This window comes from Xenopus laevis, chromosome 7L (assembly GCF_017654675.1).
Source record: "Xenopus laevis strain J_2021 chromosome 7L, Xenopus_laevis_v10.1, whole genome shotgun sequence".
Taxonomy (NCBI): Eukaryota; Metazoa; Chordata; class Amphibia; order Anura; family Pipidae; genus Xenopus; species Xenopus laevis.
Genome location: NC_054383.1, coordinates 118175178 through 118197628, shown reverse-complemented (window position 1 = coordinate 118197628; position 22451 = coordinate 118175178). Strand labels below are relative to the sequence as shown.

The window sequence follows — 22451 nt, the reverse complement described above, 5'->3', positions numbered from 1 at the left end:
TTCCATTTTGAAATGGCATTTCCTGACGAAAGGATTGAGATCCTTGAGGTCTAATACGGGTCTGAGGGAACCGTCTTTTTTGGGAACCATGAAGAGGTTGGAATAGTATCCTCTTCTTCTGGCCTTTGGAGGAACAGGTTGTATGGTTCCCGCTAAGGCGAGGTCTTGTATGACTGAGAGGAAGTTGTTTTTGTCGGAGTCTTTGGCCGGTAGTCTGGATATAAAAAATCTGTGGGGTGGTGTCTGCGTGAAGTCGATTAGGAGTCCCTGTGACACCACCCGGAGGACCCACTGGTCTTGAATCTTGTTGTGCCAAACCTCTCGAAAGGATTTGAGACGGCCTCCTAAGGGTATCCCTTCGGGAGGGGGCGCACCTTCATGCAGTGTGAGATTTGTCTTGAGAGGGCTTGGAGGTAGACTTAGAAGTAGACCAAGGTTGTCTGTGCTTGCCCTGGAAGCGGGAGCGAAAGTTAGAGGTGGGTTTGTCAGGTTGTGTCTTCGACCTTTGTCCTTGTCTGAAGGGACGAAAAAATGGTCTCCTTTTGAACGGTGGTCTCTTGGGTCGAGTTTGAGGTAGAAGGGTGCTCTTACCCCCGGTCACTTGAGAAATAATTTTATCAAGTTCAGCCCCGAAGAGCAGTTTTCCTTGGAAGGGTATGCTGACTAGGGAACGTTTGGAAGTTAGGTCAGCGGACCAAGTCTTTAACCACAGGAACCTGCGAGCGGCTACAGACTGAGCTGAAGCTTGAGCAACCATCCGCGCTGCGTCAAGAGCTGCGTCACCGATGTATGTAGTGGCGTCTGCTATTTGGGAAAGCAAATTGTCTGTCGTAGGTTCTTCCGATCCTATGAGCTGTGCCGCTTGTTCCACCCAGACCTCCATGGCCTTCGCCACCCAGGCTATGGCGAAAATAGGACGGAAAGCAGAACCTGAAGCTGTGAAGGTGGATTTGCAGAAACCTTCGAGACGCTTGTCAATGGGGTCTTTAAATGCGGCCGCATCGGCAACCGGAATGGTGGTGTTTCTGGATAGTCTGGAAACCGGAGGATCCACTGCAGGAGGCGAAGACCAGAGGTCGACGCATTCACGTGGAAATGGATAAGTCTGTGTGAAGCGTTTAGAAAGTTGCACCCTGTGATCAGGAGTTTTCCATTGGGACTTGATTATTTCATCAAGTTGTTCGTATGCTGGGAACACACATGCACTCTTCTTGTGTCTCTTAAAAATGTTTTTCGCTGGTTCGACTGCGGCAGTCGAATCTTCAATATTAAGTGTGCTTAATACAGCTTGAATGAGGCCCTCCACCTCCCCCTGGGTTCTGGGAGTGTCTACATCTATATCAGGGTGTTCCTGATCAGAGTCCTCCTCGGATATGACCTGACCTTCCTCATCAGAGGGGCTGAGGAATTCCCCCGGAGAGCCTGGAGGGGAGAGAGCGTGACGTTTTGAGGTCCCTGGACGGGTGTCAGAACGGGAGGGTTGAGATAAACGCTCGAGAACTTTATCTAAGGTCTCGGGTATGCGGGCCAGGTGTTGGATGCCTGCAAGTGAGAGTGATAAGGCCCTAAGGAGTTCAGAGTCTGAATTTGATGCCTGTGTAAGAGGCAGTGAGTCAGGATTTCTGCAGGCCCCACACAAAGAATCAGCCGAGGCTGAGGTAAATTTTGCTTTACAATTAGAGCAGGCTAAAAAAGTGACCTGTGGGTGTGTCTGAGCTGAGGACTTGTTGGTCCTGGGCTCTTCTGCTTTATTAGCCATTTCGCTCCTTCTCGGTGAGAGAATGGGAGGGGTAGCTAGAATCCCCAATGGGATTTAAAAATTGAAGAATCCCTTTTTTTTTTTTTTTTTTTTTTTTTATTGAGGCAGGGGAGTGTAGACAGGCACAAAAGTGAGAATAGGTGCTGTAGAAATGGCCTGCAGAAAGAGGAGAGATAAGAAGGGTGACCCCTCAGTCCCATGCTCCCTATGGCATCAGAATGTAAACAGCCTTATGATGCATAATAAAAGAAAAAACTGTTACAGGGAAAGCACATGGAGTGTGTAACTTGCCTGATAAGAGAGCCGAACGGATCTGATGTGACACCAGTAGGAGTAAGGACAGTAGAGGGTAGCGCAAGGGAGCTACATGCGGTCGCGCTCCAGGGTCCCTGTGTAGAGGAGACAAGGGTATGAGAAGGGGGAGAGGCAGAGTTCCCTCTGCCTATTGGCGACGCTCCAGTGTAGAACTGACCTGCTCCGCAGTGGAAGCTGGCTGATTCCGCCGTGCTGTGGTGAGAGTGGTGGGCGGAAGAGAAGAGAGGCGCCGGATGCGAATGGGCGTGTGCGCTGCAATGGAACGCATTGCGTGTCAAGGGAAGAAAAAGGCGCGAATACAGGTGCCGGGAGAAGGCGCGCCATAAGGAGAGGGGCGGGGGAAGGGTTGGAACGCAGAAGGTGCGTGTCACGAACGTATCGTCTAGAATGGCGCCAGGGGAACGGAGCGAAAGCAAAGAAGTGCAGGAGGGGAGTAAAGTAAAGAAAAGAAAAATAAATAAAGTACTCACCAGAGAAAAAATGCCAGCTGAAGAATGCCCTGTGTAGAATGACCCCTGAGAAGAAAGGACACACAGATAAATATATAAATACACAGATGTGAAATATATATGTATATGTATGTTATTATACACCCAGGAGAGTGTATATCACTGCTGCAGACCTCCGTAGAGCGGGAAGACAGTGCAGGGGTGAGGAGCAAGCCTGCAGACCTCCGTAGAGCGGGAAGGCTGAAGGGCAGATAGGATGAAGCTGGAGAGGCTCTTGAATAAATTCAGTGGCCCCTAATCGTGGCGAGATCTTAGACCTGGGGCCTTGATCCGTGCTCCAGCCACAAGAAATTCGTGTCTTCTCCTTCTGAGGACACTAAAAGAAACTGAGGGTAATAGGAGGAGGCAGGGGATGAAGCCCAGAGCAGGAGGAGGAGGAGTCAGTTTTTTGCAACATAGTGTCCATCTCCAGCTGCAGGATCTTCATCCCATGGTGCCCGTGTCCCCCAATTTAGGCAAGAGAAATGTGCTTTATATAACCCCCCACCACCACCACCCATGTTCTTCTTCTTCTTTTCCGTGTCTCTGAAAATGTCTATTGTTCATGGACAAAGCATGGGCACAGCCAGTAACTAGGATTTTGACTTACTATTAGTAATACAGACGTGATTTTACAGCTTCTGAAGTACAGGACAACAGTGCATACCAATTACATGCATATAAAACTTGCTTAAAAAATGCAAGAAAAATATTCCTCAATGGTAGTTCACACCACTCATCTCCTTCAAGGAGAACTATACCCTTAAAATGAATATGGCTAAAAATGCCATCATTTAAATACTAAATAATTTTGGATAAACTTATTGCACCAGCCTAAAGTTTCAGCTTGTCAATAGCAGCAATGATCCAGGACTTCAAACTTGTCACAGGGGGTCACCATCTTGGAAAGTGTCTGTGACACTCACATGCTCAGTGGGCTCTGAGCAGCTGTTGAGAAGCTAAGCTTAGGGCTCGTCACTAATTATCCAGCAGAAAATGAGGTTGGTCTGTAATATAAGCTGATGCTACAGGGCTGATTATTAAATTCTGATGCTAATTGCACTGGTTTCTGTGCAGCCATGTAGTAATTATCTGTATTAATTACTAATCAGCATTATATTGTGACATTTCTATTCTATGTGTACTGTATATTGTGAGTGGTTCCCTAAGCTCAGTAAGTGACAGCAGCACAGAGCATGTGCAGTGAATCAGCAGAAAAGAAGATGGGGAGCTACTGGGGCATCTTTGGAGACACAGATCTTTACTGCTAAAGGGCTGTGGTTGCCTTGGGCTGTTACAGAAGCCCAAAGCCTAATGTACATTTCTAGGTACTTCTTTAGTTAAGCTTTAGTTCTCCTTTAAGTAAGGCAAAGGCAAGTAAACCCTAGATGACCCCTGCAATTATTTCTCCCAGCCTGGAGACAGAGTTGGAGATCTACTCCGCCCTAATTATTGCCACCCTCTAAGAACTGCATCTACTTATTCAGAGAGACATATATTATCTGATCACTCAAAATAAATACAATCGGCCCGTGTGCTTCCGAGGTGTGTACCACACAGTTATTGGGGACACACTGCCTGAATACTAAGTTTCAACTGGCAAATTTCAACAAATGTGTCCTGTTAATAGAAGCAACCCAAGTCACTGTGATAATGTATTTCGTCTGAAGATATGGTGACATCTAGTGGAGGCTTATTAAATTGCATACAATATAACAATGCAGAACTACAATGTAAAATTAAGAAATTACACATTGTTGGACCACTGCACAGACGCAGGCCTTGGTCAAGGGAATTTCCTTACCTGCATAATCAATTTCTGGCTGACTTTTGACCGGCACCTTCCTAGAGTCCCATACATGGGCCTGCCTTGCCCTGACCCATTGACTTCATTTATGGTGCTGGCTGACTGACCTGAACAGCATGTGCTACTGTTATTTCAAATGAATTATATTAGTAGCCAATATCTTGAAAAAAAAAAAAAAGAGTAATCTTGAAGGGGTGGTTCACCTTCAAACAACTAGTTGTTTTCCAATAGATCACTAGAAATAACTTTTTCCAATGACTTTCAATCTTTCTATTGTCACCATTTTTCTAATATTGAAGTGTAAAGTGTCTTTTTTCACCTGCTAAAGCAGCTCTGGGAGAGGGCTCACCGACCCCCTAAACTGTTCTAAATTGATACATTTCTTATCTTTGTCCCTGCTGAGCAGAATCTCTGGGTTTCATTACAGGCAGCTGTTAGACTTGATACAATAGTTGTTAATACTCCAGAGATGCTGATGAGAAATGTATCAACTAAGGGGCATATTTTTCAAGGGTCGAATTTCAAATTTGAAAAACTTCGAAATTCGAATTCAAAAAGACCAATCGAAATTAAGACAGGTTTTTTTGGCTGAATAGGTCTGTTTTCAATTGAATAGGTCTGTATTTGGCCGAATTCGAATCGTACGAATCGAAGTAATAGCAGTTTTGATTGAATTCAACTACAGATAGGTTCTAGAAGGTCCACCATAGGCTAAAACAGCAATTCGGCAGGTTTTAGATGGCGAATGGTCGAAGTCGATTTTTTAAAGAGACAGTCTTTGAATTTTCAAAAATTTTTCGAATTGAATTTGGACTATTCCCTAGTTTTTTATTCGAAACTTCACCTCAACCTTTGAAAAATCTGCCCCTAAATGTGCCAGAATTGTAACGGTTTAGAGTCTGCACCTGAGTTATTGAGCTGTCAGACTGAAACACCAGAGACAGGGACATTCAACTTAAAATTCTATTTTGGAAAAACAGTAAAAAAAAATAAATAATGGAAAGTAATTGAAAAAAGTCTTTATTTCTGGAGAACAATCTGAAAGCAACTGAACTGAAAAAAGCGGAAGGTGAAAAACCCCTTTAATTGTATAACTGCACAAAAGATTACTCTTTGGCTTTTTAAATCATTATGCTTTGAGGGTTTAGACCCCACTTTGCACAGCGTTTTCAATTAAGTTGATTCACACTAATGAGGTTGCTTTCATAAATCCCTTCGCATCCCAGAAGACCCTGCACAGCTGACTTGTGTTGCATTTACACAGCAGAAGGATTTCCTTCGGGCGTGACGGAAATCAGTAGCACAGAAGCAACTCACTTCTTCCAGAAGCATCTCCTTCTGTGAGATAAGTCTTTGGTATTCAGAGATCTGATGCTATGGATAGAAAAAGATTCACATAAGTAAATGGCACAGTGTTTCTATACCACCGAACTGAATAGAATGGAATCCACTCACCCCCATCTTTTCCTTTTCAGCACTAAGGCAATCAATATTGCCCTTTGATTTTTCTTTTTCAATAAGCAGGTTATAAATCTACAAAGGAAATGTAATAATTACTTCAGTGCATTTTACTGTCTGGACTGGATTTAATGAATATCTTATACTATACCCCTTTTACCAACGTGCATATATTCATACATAATATGATCTTTTGTATCTTACCTTGCTGGAAGGAACAGATATTTATATGAAACCATTTTTATTATAAAGAGAAAGGAATGAGTGTCCAGAATAGGCAAGGCTCCTTTGTGACTGGGAAATTAAGGGAACTCCCTACTATATCTAGAATTGCTGCAAATATAACATCACACTGACACTATACACACTGCAGAGGGTTTGTGGGAGCTGTAGTTTAGCAGCAACAGTTACACCACAGACTGAAGATCCCTGAACTACACTGTTTTATGTTATGTAGCCTAACCACTACCCTTGTTTTAATAATCTAGAAAGCTTTAGCAATTTATCCAAAGATTTGTTCATGATTCTAATAGAAATTATTTTTTAACACACATATATAATCTGCAATTAATCTAGAGAGGTCCTTTCCTACCAATCGCAAACATGGGAATAAAATATTCATCCTTTTCCTTTCATTTCTGGTTGACATGTTCTCAGTGTGCAGCTGGTCCAGGTCACAGCACTCGGGGCTCATCTTAAATAAAGGGCAGAAATAGATTTTTTGTCCTTGCATAAAGTGACTTTTCTTCCAGGAATATAATATTTACCTAACATTAAAATAAAAATAAAGGAAGATGAGCATACACCTTGATCCCTTTCATTTTCCATGTAGAAAGATATGACAATATGTCCCAGTAGGGATGGGCGAATTTTTTTGCCTTGTTTCGCTGCGGAAATGACACCCATAGATTTGTATGCTGTCGCGCTCCAAAAAAAATTGGATTTTAATGGGCGTTGGTGAATTTTTGGCGAAACAAAACAGGTCAAATTCGCCCAAGCCTGTTTCCAAGTAGTAAGTTTACATGGGGTTTGAGTCCTGCATTACTGATCTATGGGTGTGAGTTTAGAAGGTATGAAAAAATACCTCTTCTTGAAGTATCTGTCTTTGATTGCTAAGTGACAAATTATCCTTTTCCTGTAATAAAGCAAAACATTTAAAAAATCATTCCTAAACTTTGTGCATTCTTTTTCACAATACTAAATTTGAGGTGACGAGTCTAAATCACGACTGTAATAAAACTGTAAACTCAATACCAACCTGTCCTTCCTTCTGTGAGCTAAAGGCAGCAATTTTGTCTTCCAGACTCTTGGTATAAGCCTTCAGGTCTTCCAGCTCATTGCTTAAGGATCTTGAATGATACACTGCCTGCTGGAAACTTAACGTAAAGAACTTATTAATCTCCTAGTGTAGTTACAACAGTTAATTCAATTAATATTGGCAAGAGTACCATACACAAATAGCATGTAAATGATAACTGTATAACCAGCATTATTGCGCATTGGCTAGTACTGCTGTCTTGCACTAGTGGCTTACGTTTAAATACAGCCAGGGGACTATCTGCAAGCAGTTTTGCTTATGTGGGTTCCTCCAGGTAATCTTGTTTCCACCCACATTCCAAAAACATACAGGCCGGTTACAGGTTACATACAGGTTCTGGATAAAACTGCCCCTGGTGTGTAAATGTGATAGGGACCATAGATTATAAACTATAATAATATATTCTCTGTAAAGTGTTGCAGAATATGTTGGTGCTCATATATATATATATATATGATCTTCAGGAAGTCGGCTCACGTCTAAGAGCCGAAATGTTGAATAAACATCACTTACTTTTATAACATAAATATGTTTGATATATATATATATATATGCTAATAATTAACTCATAAACATAAATAAATGATGATGATGATAAACAATGTATATGTCTCATAACCTGCTTGTATACCTTTGTCCATCACCTACATTTTCAGTTTGCTCTTCACTTCAGATATTTCCTCAATCAAGTGAGAGTTTGTTTCATCTGCAGTTTCTAAGCTCTTCTGAAGCTTAATTTTCTGATCCACCAGCATCTTGTTGGCAAAGTTAAGGTCTCTGATTTTGCTGATGAAATCGGCATGTTCTCCCCTTCACAGAAAGTACTTAGTTATATAAGAGCAGCCGGAATGCTGTGGATTGTTAGAGAAACAGAAATGCAACTTACGTGAATTTGTTGACATCGCCACCATAACCTTCATGCTCTGCTCCTTGCTCAAGTACATGTGCTAGGGACACCAAAGAAATGTACAAAATTGGATTAGTTGACACATATATCCTTTGGCATATATATGTAACCACATATAAATACAGCTATATAAAAATACAACAAATTGGTTTTTATAAGGGACTTTTTTTTACCTCTAAACCATGTTGTCTTCATAGAACTTAGGGATACAGAGAAGCGCACACAATGCCTCACCCAAGCATCAGGTCTGGGACCATTTCCCAGTAACTGGAAGACATGTGCCTAGGACTCATTCTTTGTGCCCCCATATGGACTTAATACATCATCACTAAATGATATTTCACATTTTCACTACTGGGGTCACATGGGATTTCTCCAAAAAAATCTTAAATATCTAACAACATATGTTGATGATGTCTTGTCATCTATGTCAAACACTATTTGAGTCTCTGTGTGAATTATAGTACACATTAAAAAGGAAAGGTTGACTTAACTGCTTGAAGGGGAAGTATACCCTCATGTTTGAAAGGCATTGAGCATTGTAGGTAGAGGCATTCAAATACATTTCCTTTTTGACTAACAGTTCAGATTAAGTTTGGGTAATAGGCATGATGCAGACATATACAGAGAGATCATTTACAGTCCACCTGGAAATGTATGTGATATTAGTTCATCTCTCCTATCTACAATGGTATTTTTTGACACTAGGTTGATTAAGGTGCGTGGGTGGAACATATTTTTAGTGCTGCATGGAGCAATTGAACCCTGTACTTAATGTCTGCCACATGTAGACTTGTGCCCCCCTGACAGTTTGTGCCAGCTAGGAGGCATTCCAGGGGATGTCAACGAGCAAAATCCTCCATTTGAACTTTAGAAGTAGAGCAAAAATATGGATTTTTATTTAATTAGGTAGATGTGAAAATCCCTCAGGGTGCAGGAGTTTCAGCGCTTTACACACCAGAGTAGCATTCAACAGCTGCAGTGAGGCCTCTACACCTGGGTTTCACTCTACAAGTATGGACCTGGAGTAATCAGACAGGTAGGGGGGTTAGAGAGAGAGGTCATTAGGGGGTTATAATATTAAAAGCAATGTAAGCCACTACTACAGAAATACCCATGCAGATATATGAGCGAGACATGAGGTGCATTCTGATTTGTTAGGATACTGTAGGACTATTGAGTTATGTCTGTCATATTGTTTTATTTATATCAGTAACCATGTTCCATGATAAGGTGGCCCTAATAAGTGTCAGGCTACAAGGTGCTTGAGTCTCGAGTCTGAAAGCTTCTGTTCTAATTAAATTAATGTGTGTAGCTATCAGCACCCTTGCTTGAAGCTACACCCTTCTATACAAGCCAATATGTATAGCAGCTGTTTAACAATTGGGATATCCACTCAAGAGGCTGCTTGTATACATTTGCCAGGACCACTCCAGTGTTATAATGTTCTACAACAAAGGAAAATCTAGATTGTATGACAAATCTTAGAATCGCATCTGCCTTTTTACTTACCACATGTGCCATTTTCAGATTTGATATCTTCCACCTTTTCAGTAATATCCCTGCATAAACAGAAATTATTAAAAGGGACAGTGAAATCTTTGGGCCCTAGTCACACTGTATGTAAAAAGCAATATGAGGCTGCACATCTAGTGCCGAAAAATTTTTGCTTTTTATGGTATTTTTCAGTCAAAACTCGAATTTTCTGGGTTAAAAATTAAAAAAACTTGAATTTTTCAGGGTTAAAGAAAAACTCAAATTTTTCAAGCTTTTGTAAAAAACCTCAAATTTTCCGAGATTTATTATAACCGGAAGCTGGAAATAGCTCGGATCTGAAAATACTCCAGCTAAAACCTGTCGAAGTCATGTAGAAGTCAGTGGCAGAGGTCCCTTGAACCATTTGAAGATGTTAATAGCCTTCATGATGTTTGAGTTTTTTCAAGTGAAAACTTGATCAATTGAGTTTTCGGTTGTTCAACTCGAATTCACTGATTCGAGTTTTTTCATCTGGCAGCCTAAGAGTTTGGGAGATGCCAAGAGAATGCAAACTTAATGCATAATGCTGACTGTAAAGATTAGTTGAGGAGAAATAATGGTCTGGGGTAGTTTGCCCTGGTTTAAACAGGGGTCCCTGCTTCCAAATCACTTACACAAAGCAACTGGTTTCAAAGATAGTGGTGCCTGGCCTGTAAAGAGCCCTGGCCTTAAAGGAGAAGGAAGGCAAAAAAACCGTCGAAATGCTCCTACTGCGCATACGCCGGTCAAAGCAGGAAGAAGATCGCTTGCAAGAAGATGGCGTCTGTGAACACCGTGGACTGGACCTGCGCAGAGGGTAAGTAACAAGTTAGGGGCATTTGCCCAGCGGGACGGGTAGGCCAGGGGGGGGAGGGAGGGTGGGCAACACACGGGAGGGGGGGAGGGTTTTTGCGCCGACAAGGTTTCCTTCTCCTTTAAAGCAGACCTTTCCCCTACACATCAAAACCTGCATAATGAAAGTCCTTTGCAAATGAAACATGAAACACAAATTATTTTTTTCGTTAAAACATATATACCTGTTATAAAGGTGTTTAAATATATGAGCTGTCAATCAAATATTATTTGAGGCATATATGTAGGTGGGGCAGTCAATTAGTTTCACTTTCCATTTAGCATTTCATATATGTCACTGCACTCCTTACATTCCCCCTTCCCTCCTCACACTCTATAATTGTATAGGGCACTGCGCATGGATATTGGGTCCCCCATTCTGGTGCATACACAAGATTTTGGGGGTGATACACAATTTCCCTTAATAACAGTGTCCACAAAATGGCAGCTGCCTGCTTGCTGTGATTGTATAATTTCAAGACTGAAGGAAACAAAATGTAAATGATAAATATAGTGTAAGTAAAGTTTATTTTGCTCAACTAACATGATTCTTAGGATGAAAGGTCCGCTTTAACCCAACTAAACCCCTGTAGGATGAATTAGCCTGATAAAACTGCCACCTAGGTGGGCCCCACATTACATGGCCAGATGTATAGTCGCATGACAACTGCAGCAAAGAATCATTCTTTAATCACATGACCCAACATACCTGTCACTGCAGCAGTTGGCAATCCACTCACTCATGACCTTACGGAACGCTGGTAAATCTAATGATCTTCCTTGATCTTCAGGATCCAGCATCTTACAAAGGTGTCGGAGACGGTCTCCATCACAAGTTTGGTCTGTTACTCTCTTCAAGTAGTCAATGATTTGAAACACTGTGACTTCTCCTACAGGTAAATTCAGTCACTTTATGGTAATTTAGCAGTTGTTCACCTCTGAGTTAACTTTTAGTATGACGTAGAGAGTGATATAGTCAATTTGCAATTGGTTTTCATTTTTTATTATTTGTGGATTTTGTGTTATTTAGCTTTTTATTAAGCGGCTCTCCAGTTTGCAATTTCAGCCCTGGTTGCTAGGATCTCAATTACCCAAGCAACCATGCATTGATATGAAGAAGAGACTTCTATTAATAGGAGAGGGTCTGAATAGAAAGATGAGTAATAAAAAATAGCAATAACAATAAATGTATAGCTTTATAGAGCAATTGTTTTTCAAATAGGAGTCAGTGACCGCTATTTGAAAGCTGGAAAGAGTCAGAAAAAGAAGGCAAATAATGCAAAAACGATATAAAATAAATAATGAAGGCCAATTTAAAAGTTCCTTAGGACTGGTCATTCTGAAACATAGTAAAAGTTAACTTGAAGTTGAACCACCCCTTTACAAAACCAACAAAACAGCAGAATATTCAGTCAACTCAATAATACTTTTTGTCTAATGGCAAGTGAAGTTAAAGGACTCAGTAGTTGCTTGTTGACTATTTAGTCAATCAGACTCTCTGCCCTACTGCTGATTTACGGCTCAATACTCATGGACATTTCGCCCTGTGCTCCCCTGCAGTCAGGTTTTCTGCTTTACAGCGCAGAGGAGTGCAGGATTAAACACAACCTATTCTTTCTTCTGGGCCAGTACTCACACAGGTTTAGGGTAGGACTACACGGACGCTTTTGGTGAGATCCGACGTGCTGCAACAAAACGCCGGCGTCAAATTCGCATGCGACGGAAATAAAGTAAGTGAATGCATTGTCGGATGGTGTTGCAGCAGTATCTGACACAACTGTCGGATGCAGACGCTGCATGCTGCATCTGCATCCGACAGTCGTGTCGGATCAACGCTGGGACTTCATCCGACATTTCCATTACTTACCTTATTTCCGTCGCATGCGATTTGACGCTGGCGTTTTGTCGGATCACGCCAAAAACATCCGTGTGGTCCTACCCTGAATTCCAAGCACCGAATGCAGGTGGAACGCAGCATGATGCGCTAGTGTGAGTACAGGCCTGGAAGAAAAAATAGGCTGCATTTTGTCCTGCATTCTTCTATTGTGATATGCAGAAAAGCTGACCACATGGGATTGGAGGCCGAAACTCCCGTGAGTATCAGTCCTAAAATATAACATAATCTGCCCCACAGGCCCCTTTTATTTTAGCTTGGTACTATGACACACACATTACTTGTCAGACTCTATTTCTATATTCTATATCTGTAAGAGATTCTTACCTCTACCCTCTGTATCACACGCTTCAAATGCAGTATCCAGCAACTGCTCTTCTGATGAAGCATTAGGGAAACTGCCAAGACAGCCCTCGGTATCATCTGAGAAGTAGAAGCACAGCAAATTATTTCTCGAACCCCAACTTGCATTGCATAATGAAAATAAAATGTCGTTCTCAGCAACTTTCCAATGTATATTAAACATTTTTTTGATGGGTTTTCAAGTTATATGCAAATGCATTTGAAACTGAAAGCAGTATTTGTTTCTCCCTTTTTGTTTTCTGGTTCTGAACTCATAAAACAATGTAGAAATTGTAGAGACAAACTTTTTAGGTGGAGATATGTGTGTGTACTGGATTCTGCTGGGGGTTCAGTCAAATCCAAACCTTTTCCGTCAGGATTCAGCTGAATCTAAGTGCCTGGCTGAACCAAATCTGAACCCTTAAAAGCACTTGACTTAAACCAAGTGATTGATTTGCACACGCATTTATTATTTGCAGAGTTTTCTCCAATTTGCATATGTAAATTCACATTTAGTTTGGGATTCTACTGAATCCTTCATGGAAGGTCCATGCAGGGGGGTTATCTGTTCACTGGTTCTAATTTACTACCTCACAAGGAACAAACACGGAGAAGCTTCAGTTTCCCATTATGCCCTGTTTAGTTCAAGAAATAACAAAACATACAGATTTTTAATGATTAAAAAAAAACAATAAAGTTTGGTACAAGCCTTATTCCTTTCACTCATGTTGAACAAGGGGTATACCACTCCTTTAATTGCTGTTGGGAAGGAAGAGGCATATACATATTAAACTATACATTTACAACATACTTTCACTGTCTGACAACAGTCCTTCTTCTGATGGCTCTTCAGGATTCCAGAAGGTTTCTTGCTGTTTATACATTGTATATCCCTACTTTGCTGAAACCTTGGGGTATATCAGCTGTTCCTCTCGAAACAGAACCTCAAAGAAATCTGCAGACGTGTTCCCTGAGAAAGCTAGCTCTGAAAAGAAAAAACAAATATTGCTATGCAATTACTATTTAAAGGGGAAATCCGTAAATATTCTTTGCTTTGCTTAAAGGGGATATAAAGGCAAAAAATAAAATCCCATTTTTACTTTCTTTAATGAAGAAGAAACCTATCTCCAATATACTTTAATTAAAAACTGTGTACTGTTTTTCTAAGAAACCTGACTGTATGCAGTGAAATTCTCCCTTCATTTACTGCTGTGGATAGGAATTGTCAGACAGTCCCTTACTGCTCTGCAGGGAAACAATCATATGAACAGCAGGGGGAGCCCCCGCTTACTTCCCAGCCGTGCAGAACTCAAGCAGCTTTGTTTGTTTACCTGTAGAGCAGTCGGCAAATGTGTAGAGATTTGTATTGGATTTTATTTTTGCCTTTACATCCCCTTTACTGTTTCAAACTCCAGCTGCAGGGACAAAGATCATGGAGCCAGATTTAAACAGATAAACTAAGATTCTATTTGGAGGATTATTTTGTTGCAGCCACTGGTTCTGCAGAGTTGGAGAAAACAATACAAAAACGATAAAATCCACATTAGATCACATGACAACACATGACCCAGTGCAGTCTGTATATTCTGATTATTAATCGGTCTTCCTGTATAGGCTTCTGGCAGATATTATTTGACTTGTGCTATTTTGATAATTTATGACAATCCCAGCCCAGACCACACTGAGCATGTGCACAGTCTTAGTCTTGCAAAGATGTTTACCAAAGTTACAAGATGGTGACCTCCTGTGGCCAACTTTGAAAGCATAAATCATTTGTTTGATTTGGCTTGTGGTGCAGTAAGTTCATGTTTATGTTTAGTATATAAAATACAGCATTTCTAGCCTTATTCTATTTTAGACTTTGCTTCCCCTTTAAGGGCTGAATGGTATAAAATGTCTTTTAGGCATGTAAATATCTTTTTTTTTTCTGCAGAAATCAATTATTTCATTTGTAATTCTTTTAATTTCCTGCATGGTGGGAGGGGCTTGGTAGCTTATGACATCAGCATCGCTACAGGAAACCTGCACAGGGTGCACGCCCACCACAGGTTTTCTGAAATACAGGTTATTGAATTCTTTGCCCAGAGATATACATCACTACCTCAGCTTTCCTCCCACTTTCACAAGCATTGTAACACAACCTTCTACTACCAGGTTCTGGGCATATGATGGAGGGACCTAGCCAAGGGAAAGGCCAAGATGCAGTCGATATGTAAAAGCAGCGGGTTGACATCTCTGGAAATGGTTGTTTGTGCCCCCCTCCAAAAAAAATACAGTTACGGGACCGATTATTCAGACCTGGGTCTTTCTGTAACTTGGATCGCCATACTTAAAGTCTATTAAAAAAATAATTAAAACATAAAATAGACCCAACAGGATTGTTTTGCTTTCAATAAGGATTAATTATATCTTAGTTGGGATAAAGTACAAGCTACTGAAAGGAGAAAAAGGAAAACATATTTAAAAGTTTGGATTTATTGATTATAATGGAGTCTATGGGAGATTACCTTCCCATAATTTGGGAGCTTTCTGGGTAATGGGTTTCTGGATAATGGATCCCATACCTGTACACTGTTGATATATTTATATTAAGAAGAATTTTTTTTTCAATCCCATTTTGGGCTGTGGTGTCACTACACCCAAGAAGACTCCTTTTATAAATAATTCTTTGGCATATGCTGGACATAATGGCATATTCATTCAGACGGTGTCTCACATTTCCATTTTCTCACACCTTCACATTTGCAAGTTAAAGGCCCTATTGGGGTACTTACTTAATTCAGGGATGTACCACCTGCTTGTCAGTCAGCAGGATGCTGGGAGTTGCAAATAAGCAACATCAGGGGGGTTCCTACACTCTCTAAAAATAATTTTTCCCACTTATCTAATGGTCCCATGGGCCCCCCGTTGTGTTAGGGATGCCAAGGCAAATACCATCTCTACCCTACAGTAAAACCATCACTCTCATACTCACACTGTGACCTCAGACTGCAGGGAGGCAGTGTGCAGTGCACCTCTGTAGCCTTATGACGTGCATGCTAATGTAATTTTTATGTAACCCATAGCACCCGATCAGAGATCTCCATGCAAGAGACCACCGATTACCGTATATACTCGAGTATAAGCCGACCCGTGTATAAGCCGAGGTACCTGATTTTACCTACAAAAACTGGGAAACCTTATTGACTCGTGTATAAGCCTAGGGTGCAGTCCAGTACACTCAGGGGCAGATTCATTAAGGGTCGAATTTCGAAGTTAAAAATACTTCGAAATTCGACCCTCGAATTGAAATCCTTCGACTTCGAATATCGAAGTCGAAGGATTTAGCGCTAATCCTTCGATCGATCGAAGGATTTTTCGTTCGATCGAACGATTAAATCCTTCGAATCGAACGATTCGAAGGATTTTAATCCAACGATCGAAGGAAAATCCTTCGATCAAAAAAAGGTTAGCAAACCTATGGGGACCTTCCCCATAGGCTAACATTGACTTCGGTAGGTTTTACCTGCCGAAGTAGGGGGTCGAAGTTTTTTTTAAAGGGAAAGTACTTCGACTATCGAATGGTCGAATAGTCGAACGATTTTTACTTCGATTCGTTCGATTTCGTTCGAATTCGAACGAATTTAACCAATTCGATGGTCGAAGTACCAAAAAAATACTTCGAAATTCGAATTTTTTTCATTCGAATCCTTCACTCGAGCTTAGTGAATCGGCCCCACTGTGTTGTGTACATACACACATGAGATGCAATGCGAGAGAGAGAGAGAGAGAAACAAAAGAACTTGACATTCCATACTCTTATTGGGAGTATATGCTGTTGAACAATGACCAGACATGGTTATAAGTAACTAGGAGGACAATGTTAACCTGAAACTCAGCAGCTATTGCAACTACAACTCCCAGAATCCTTTAGAGACTCAGACTGGCAAAGGCTGCTGGGAAATGCAGTATATAGTTAAAAGTTATCTGGCTGAGCCATGCTAATTACAGGTGACTTGTTGCCCTGCGGCTACTGCCCCCTCCCCCCCAGAAAGGCCTGTAGTGACAATGTAGTAACCACTGTTGTGGGTATATAAAAAACTGCATTCGATCGGTGCTTTACTGCAGAATTGGTACAGTGATATCTGTATTAACAGAACTTCCCAGGCTCTGGCTAATAAAAAGCAGAACAGCAAATAAAGGTAATTACAGAATGCCACCGATCTGCATGCCAGGATCTGAACAGAACTCAGCCTGGTGAGCAGCTACTCACATGGGCTCCAGTGGCTTGTCTGGCCGCGTGCTGGGGGCATCCACATTCTCTGTCGGCGTGTCGGCGGCTGTTGCGGGTCCGGGTTTGGGGCCGTGGAGGAGCCACTGTTTTACCAGTGTTGCGATGCGGCTGCTCCTCATTCTCCGTGCTGCTGTCGCATGTGTCATTTCGCTGGCGGGTTCCGGTGGTGGCGGGTAGATGGGGGCAGGGGCGGGAGCAGTTGCCCTGTAGGGTCCTGTCCGATGGGCCCCACTGTGGCGCCAGATCGGGTCCCCTGGCCAGGCGCCGTGCAGCTTAGCAGGCAGCAGGCCTTGTGGTGAGCGGGAGGACTGACAGCTTGAGCCAGCCAATAGTCTGGTGAGCTAGGGCAAGAAGCTGCCAGTTGGTTCGCTGTGTGGGCGGAGCTAGGCAAGTAGTATAGGGCCAGTGGGATGAGCGCGCATGGGAAGCCACTGCCGTATGGAGGACATTACGTGAGCGCGCTTCAGGTGATTGTGCACATCGACCCGAGTATAAGCCGAGGTACACTTTTTCAGCACATTTTGGATGCTGAAAAACTCGGCTTATACTCGAGTATATACGGTAATACTGCTTGAAGGGGTTGTTCACCTTTACATCAACTTTTAGTATGACGTAGATAGTGATATTCTGAGACAACATGCAATTGGTTTTCATGTTTTATTATTTGTAGTTTTTGAGTTATTTAGCTTTTTATTCAGCAGCTCTCCAGTTTGCAGTTTCAGCAATCTGGATGCTAAGGTACAAACTACCCTAGCAACCATGCATTGGTTTGAATAAGAGACTGGAATATGAATAGGAGAGGGACTGAATAAAAAGATGAGTAATAAAAAGTAGCAATAACTATAGATTCGTAGCCTTACAGAGCATTTGTTTTTTAGATGGGGGTCGGTGACCCCCATGTGAAAGCTGGAAACAGTCAGAAGAAGGCAAATAATTCTAAAACTATAACAAAGACAAAATGACGACCAATTGTAATGATTGGCTGTTGCTAAAGGTTGACAGGCTCATAAAAAAAAGGTGCACCCTTTGTTTACCATGTCCATAGGCGGAATGAGACTTAAGGGAGGCTAATTAGGTTGAAAGACTTCATCGGCAGCTTAATGTAAAATACCCCCAGGAGACATTGTTATATATATGTAATACTAATCTTATGTATAGTTACTTCCAGAAAATAAAAGATTTAATTCATATAAAAATAATGCAAAGCAGGATACATAGCTAAAACCAAAGCCAGCCTAAACTGCCGATTTCATGAAGAATGCCCCCCATAACACATCTATGTTTATTTAATTCTAAAACAACTGGACTTGCTGATTAATCATTAAAGCTTCTTCAGCTCGGATGAGTAGTGAAACCTCTTCAGTGATTACTCAGCAAGTCCAGTTGTTTTAGAATTACTTATACTAGATATACCATGACCTGGATGAATGAAAATCTTCATAGTCATCTATACTGATATTGACTTATTATTATGTACGTGGAATATATGCCAGGATAACTAAAGCACTAAAGTACCAAATGAATGTGAAATTTATGTGTAATGCCCTCAGAATATTAACCCGATGAATACAATGCCAGTTGCTGGTGTAGGTGCCCCTAGCAGTAGACGATTATAACCGAGAGGGGCAAGGGGTTATTTTTGGCAAAGGGCAAGAGGGAAATGTGTTTCAAAGAAAAATCTGCACTTGTGATTCTTCTGGTTTACTTACATTGCAGACAGCAAATGTGCATGGAGCTCAGACTCACACCAGGGTTGCCAGGTTTACATTTCAAAACCAGCCAAAAAGTAGCCAAAAACCATTTTAAAAGTAGACCAATTTGTACACTGAAAAATCTTAGTAAAATAAAGTAAAACAATAAGGGCATCAAATCAATGAAGTGTCTGGAATTTTCCAATAAAATTAAAGAGGACATTTCTGCATTTTCCCTGTAATTTGGGACAGATTTTAAAGACATGAAAAAATGCTTAACAGTTGTATCTTACCTCCTGAGTGACTCATATTTCACTGCTCAGTGATATACACTAAGGGCAGAGACACACATGGAAATTCGGGGAGACTTAGTCGCCGGCAACAAGTCGCCTCTTCTTCTGGCGACTAATCTCCCCAAACTGCCTTCCCGCTGGTTCAAATCTAAATCGCCGGCGGGATGGCACTCAGAATGCTTCGTTTTAGTCTCCCAGCAACAAGTCGCCTATTCTTCTGGCGACTAATCTCCCCAAACTGCCTTCCCGCTGGTTAGAATCTAAATTCGCTGGCGGGATGGCACTCAGAATACTTCCTTTTTCGAAGTCGCCCTAAGTTTCCTTGTGAGGCAACTTTGGAAAACAGATTGCTCCGAGTGCCATCCCGCCGGTGATTTTAGTCGCCCGAAGAAAAGGCGATTTGCCACTGGGCGACTAATCTTCCCAAATAGGGTTGCCACCTTTGCCGGCGGCTAAACCAAAACAAAGGGGCGGGCAGATAGAATTTGGCGTGGAGCAGTGATGACATAAGAGGCAGGCACAATGAAGTAGGTGGTCACGTAAGGTGGCCATACAGGGGCAGATAAAAGCTGACGACAGACCAAGTCGGCAGCTTATTGGCCCGTGTATGGGGCCCCCCGACGAGCTTTCCCGATCGAGATCTGGCCGAAAGTCGGGCAGATCTCGATCGGATGGGACAAAAAATCCCGTCGGATCGCTGCCACATCAGTTCGTTGATGCGGTCCCGCGATCCGACCCCCGTTCCCATGCGTTAGGATCCGATCGTTGGGCCCTAGGGCCCACGATCGGATCAGCCCGATATTGCCCACCTTAAGGTGGGCATATTGGAAAGATCCGACCCCCGTTCCCATGAGTTAGGATCCAATCGTTGGGCCCTAGGGCCCACGATCGGATCAGCCCGATATTGCCCACCTCAAGGTGGGCATATCGGAGAGAGATCCGCTCGTTTGGCGACATCACCAAACGAGCGGATCTCTCCGTGTATGGCCACCTGAAGACACAACTGCCTGGATTTCCATCTAGTTTACTCAATGTTGTAAACCGGACAGAAAGTTTTTATGTCCAGTTCAAAACCACACTGGTGGCAACCCTATCTCTTATCTCCATTCTGCCTGATGTGTCAACCCAATCCTTTAATTACAGGTATGGGATCTTTTATACAGAAATTAGTTATCCAGAAAGCTCTGAAATACAGCAATGCTAATTTAGAAAACCAATTTCTTATTTATAACTGATTTGCTTTTTTTGTTTCTGTAATAAGAAATTAACCTCACCTGATAATTAATTTATTGGCCAGATTATTGTTCAGGATTCCGCAAGGCTAAAAACTTGAGATCCGAACAGGCCTTGGAAAAACCGAACTGTTCGGGTCAAAACTGAACAGGTGGCAACCCTATGCCCGAATCTCTGCCCTAAATCACTAAATACAGGGGGGGGGAGTCTGAGCTACACATTCCCCCAGATTCGGACTGGGGGGCCGGGGGCCCACCGGGACTCCTGTCCAGGCCCCCACACACTGTGACGCGCGATCGGCGTGCATCATGAAGGCGACACTCTGGGTGCATTGCCAGATGCCGCTGTGCGGTGCTGACATTTTTGTTTTCCGTCGAATCCCAATATCGGGAGAGGGTGTCTGGCCCCGCAGGGGCCCATGAGGGTCGGGGCCCACTGGGTTATTTCCCTGTGTCCCTCCAGGCCAGTCCGACCCTGCATTTCCCATAGAGGCTGCTTGAACACAAGAACATACTAATTATAATATGAATACAATGCAGGTCTGAGGCTCAGAGTCTGAGCAGATTTCACCATCCACTTGCCAGTCTCTCTATTTTAGTTTCTACAAAACACATGATCTCCGACACTTCAACTTGCATTTAAAAAAAAGCCCAAATCCGTGCCTTGGTGGGTTTGGACTTTTAAAACCAGCCAATTTGTTTTAAAAAAAATAGCCCAATTTGTCTATAAACCCACAACCCTGACTCACACACACAATTAAACCCTCAGTCTTACATAAGCAGACAAGTCTTCCCAGAATTGCACATGAGTCTCCTGAGATAAATACCAACATTCTCCTGCACTGCTTCTCTCTAGTCTGTTCCCCCAGCTCTAGTCATGTGACCAGGCAGCTTTCCTTCATCACTGCAGCTCTGGGGTAAGAATTCGAAATCCAGGAGTAAAGAAAAAAAATGTACCTTAGTGCTGACTTGTCCTGCTGCAAATAACCTGGGAACAGTAAACTACTTGGGCTTTTTCCCTTCAGAGTGTAAAGTCCCGCCCCTGCCACTAGGAGATTGGTTAGGCTGAAGGCAGGTTCAAATGTCTTCTTCCCCCAAGCCTAACCAATCCCCTTGTAGCAGGACCGGGACTTACAACTTGAGGGGGAAAAAAACAGGCAGTGAAGCTTTTTGTTATTGTTTAGGCTTGGTAAATATTAGCCTTCCCTAGGGGTTGTTCAGCTTTGAAATTAACTTTTAGTATGATGTAGAGAGTGATATTCTGAGTCAATTTGCAACTGGTTTCCATTTTTTATTATTTGTGGCTTTTGAGTCATTTCCCTTTTTATTCAGCAGCTCTTCAGTTTGCAGCAATCCAGTTGCTAGGGTCTGAATTACCCTAGCAACCATGCATTGATTTAAATAAGGGCAACCACAGCCCTTTAGCAGTAAAGATCTGTCTCCAAAGATGCCCCAGTAGCTCCCCATCTTCTTTTCTGCTGATTCACTGCACATGCTCTGTGCTGCTGTCACTTACTGAGCTTAGGGACCCACTCACAATATACAGTTCACATAGAATAATAGGATATGTGGGGGTTGGGAGGGCTAGGGAGTGATCCTGTTTAAATGATTCTAGCCAATAAGTCCTTTCATGTACAGTAACGGTTTGTGTGAGAGTTTGGGGTTGTCTCATTAGCGCCCCCTATATGTAGGGTGAAATTACATAAATTGTGTATGTCCAACCAGAAGGTGTTCCGTCTGGTGCTCCCTTACAACTCCCAGCAGCCTCCTTAAAGGAAAACTATACCCCAAAATGAATACTTAAGCAACAGATAGTTTATATCAAATTAAGTGGCATATTAAAGAATCTTACCAAAGTGGAATATATATTTAAGTAAATATTGCCCTTTTACATCTCTTGCCTTGAACCCCCATTTCATGATGGTCTGTGTGCTGCCTCAGAGATCACCTGACCAGAAATACTGCAGCTGTAACAGGAAGAGATCACCTGACTAGAAATACTGCAGCTCTAACTGTAACGGGAAGACGTGTTGAAGCAAAAGACAGAACTCTGTCTGTTAATTGGCTCATGTGACCTAACATGTATGGTTTGTTGGTCTGTTTGTGTGCACTGTGAATCGTATGATCTCAGGGGGTGGTCCTTATTTTTTAAAATGGCAATTTTCTATTTATGATTACCCAATGGCACATACTACTAGAAAAGTATATTATTATGAAAATGGTTTATTTACATGAAGCAGGGTTTTACATATGAGCTGTTTTATGTGATATCTTTCTATAGAGACCTACATTGTTTGGGGGGTATAG

At 42.1% G+C, this 22451-nt stretch overlaps 1 protein-coding gene across 1 annotated transcript in view; it reads right to left on the bottom strand.

Moving 5' to 3' along the window:
- Positions 1 to 5397: 5397 nt before the first annotated feature.
- Positions 5398 to 22451, bottom strand: part of ccdc155l.L (coiled-coil domain containing 155 like L homeolog) — a 42498-nt gene continuing 25444 nt past the window's right edge. The window contains exons 2-11 of the mRNA XM_018226363.2: positions 13467 to 13640; positions 12641 to 12736; positions 11129 to 11309; positions 9565 to 9614; positions 8032 to 8092; positions 7794 to 7955; positions 7086 to 7203; positions 6912 to 6962; positions 5825 to 5902; positions 5398 to 5743 (exon numbers count right to left, since the gene is read on the bottom strand). Of these exons, the coding sequence (XP_018081852.1) occupies positions 5573 to 5743; positions 5825 to 5902; positions 6912 to 6962; positions 7086 to 7203; positions 7794 to 7955; positions 8032 to 8092; positions 9565 to 9614; positions 11129 to 11309; positions 12641 to 12736; positions 13467 to 13539 (1041 nt within the window). The 5' untranslated portion in view covers positions 13540 to 13640 and the 3' untranslated portion in view covers positions 5398 to 5572. The remainder of the gene's footprint in view (positions 5744 to 5824; positions 5903 to 6911; positions 6963 to 7085; positions 7204 to 7793; positions 7956 to 8031; positions 8093 to 9564; positions 9615 to 11128; positions 11310 to 12640; positions 12737 to 13466; positions 13641 to 22451) is intronic.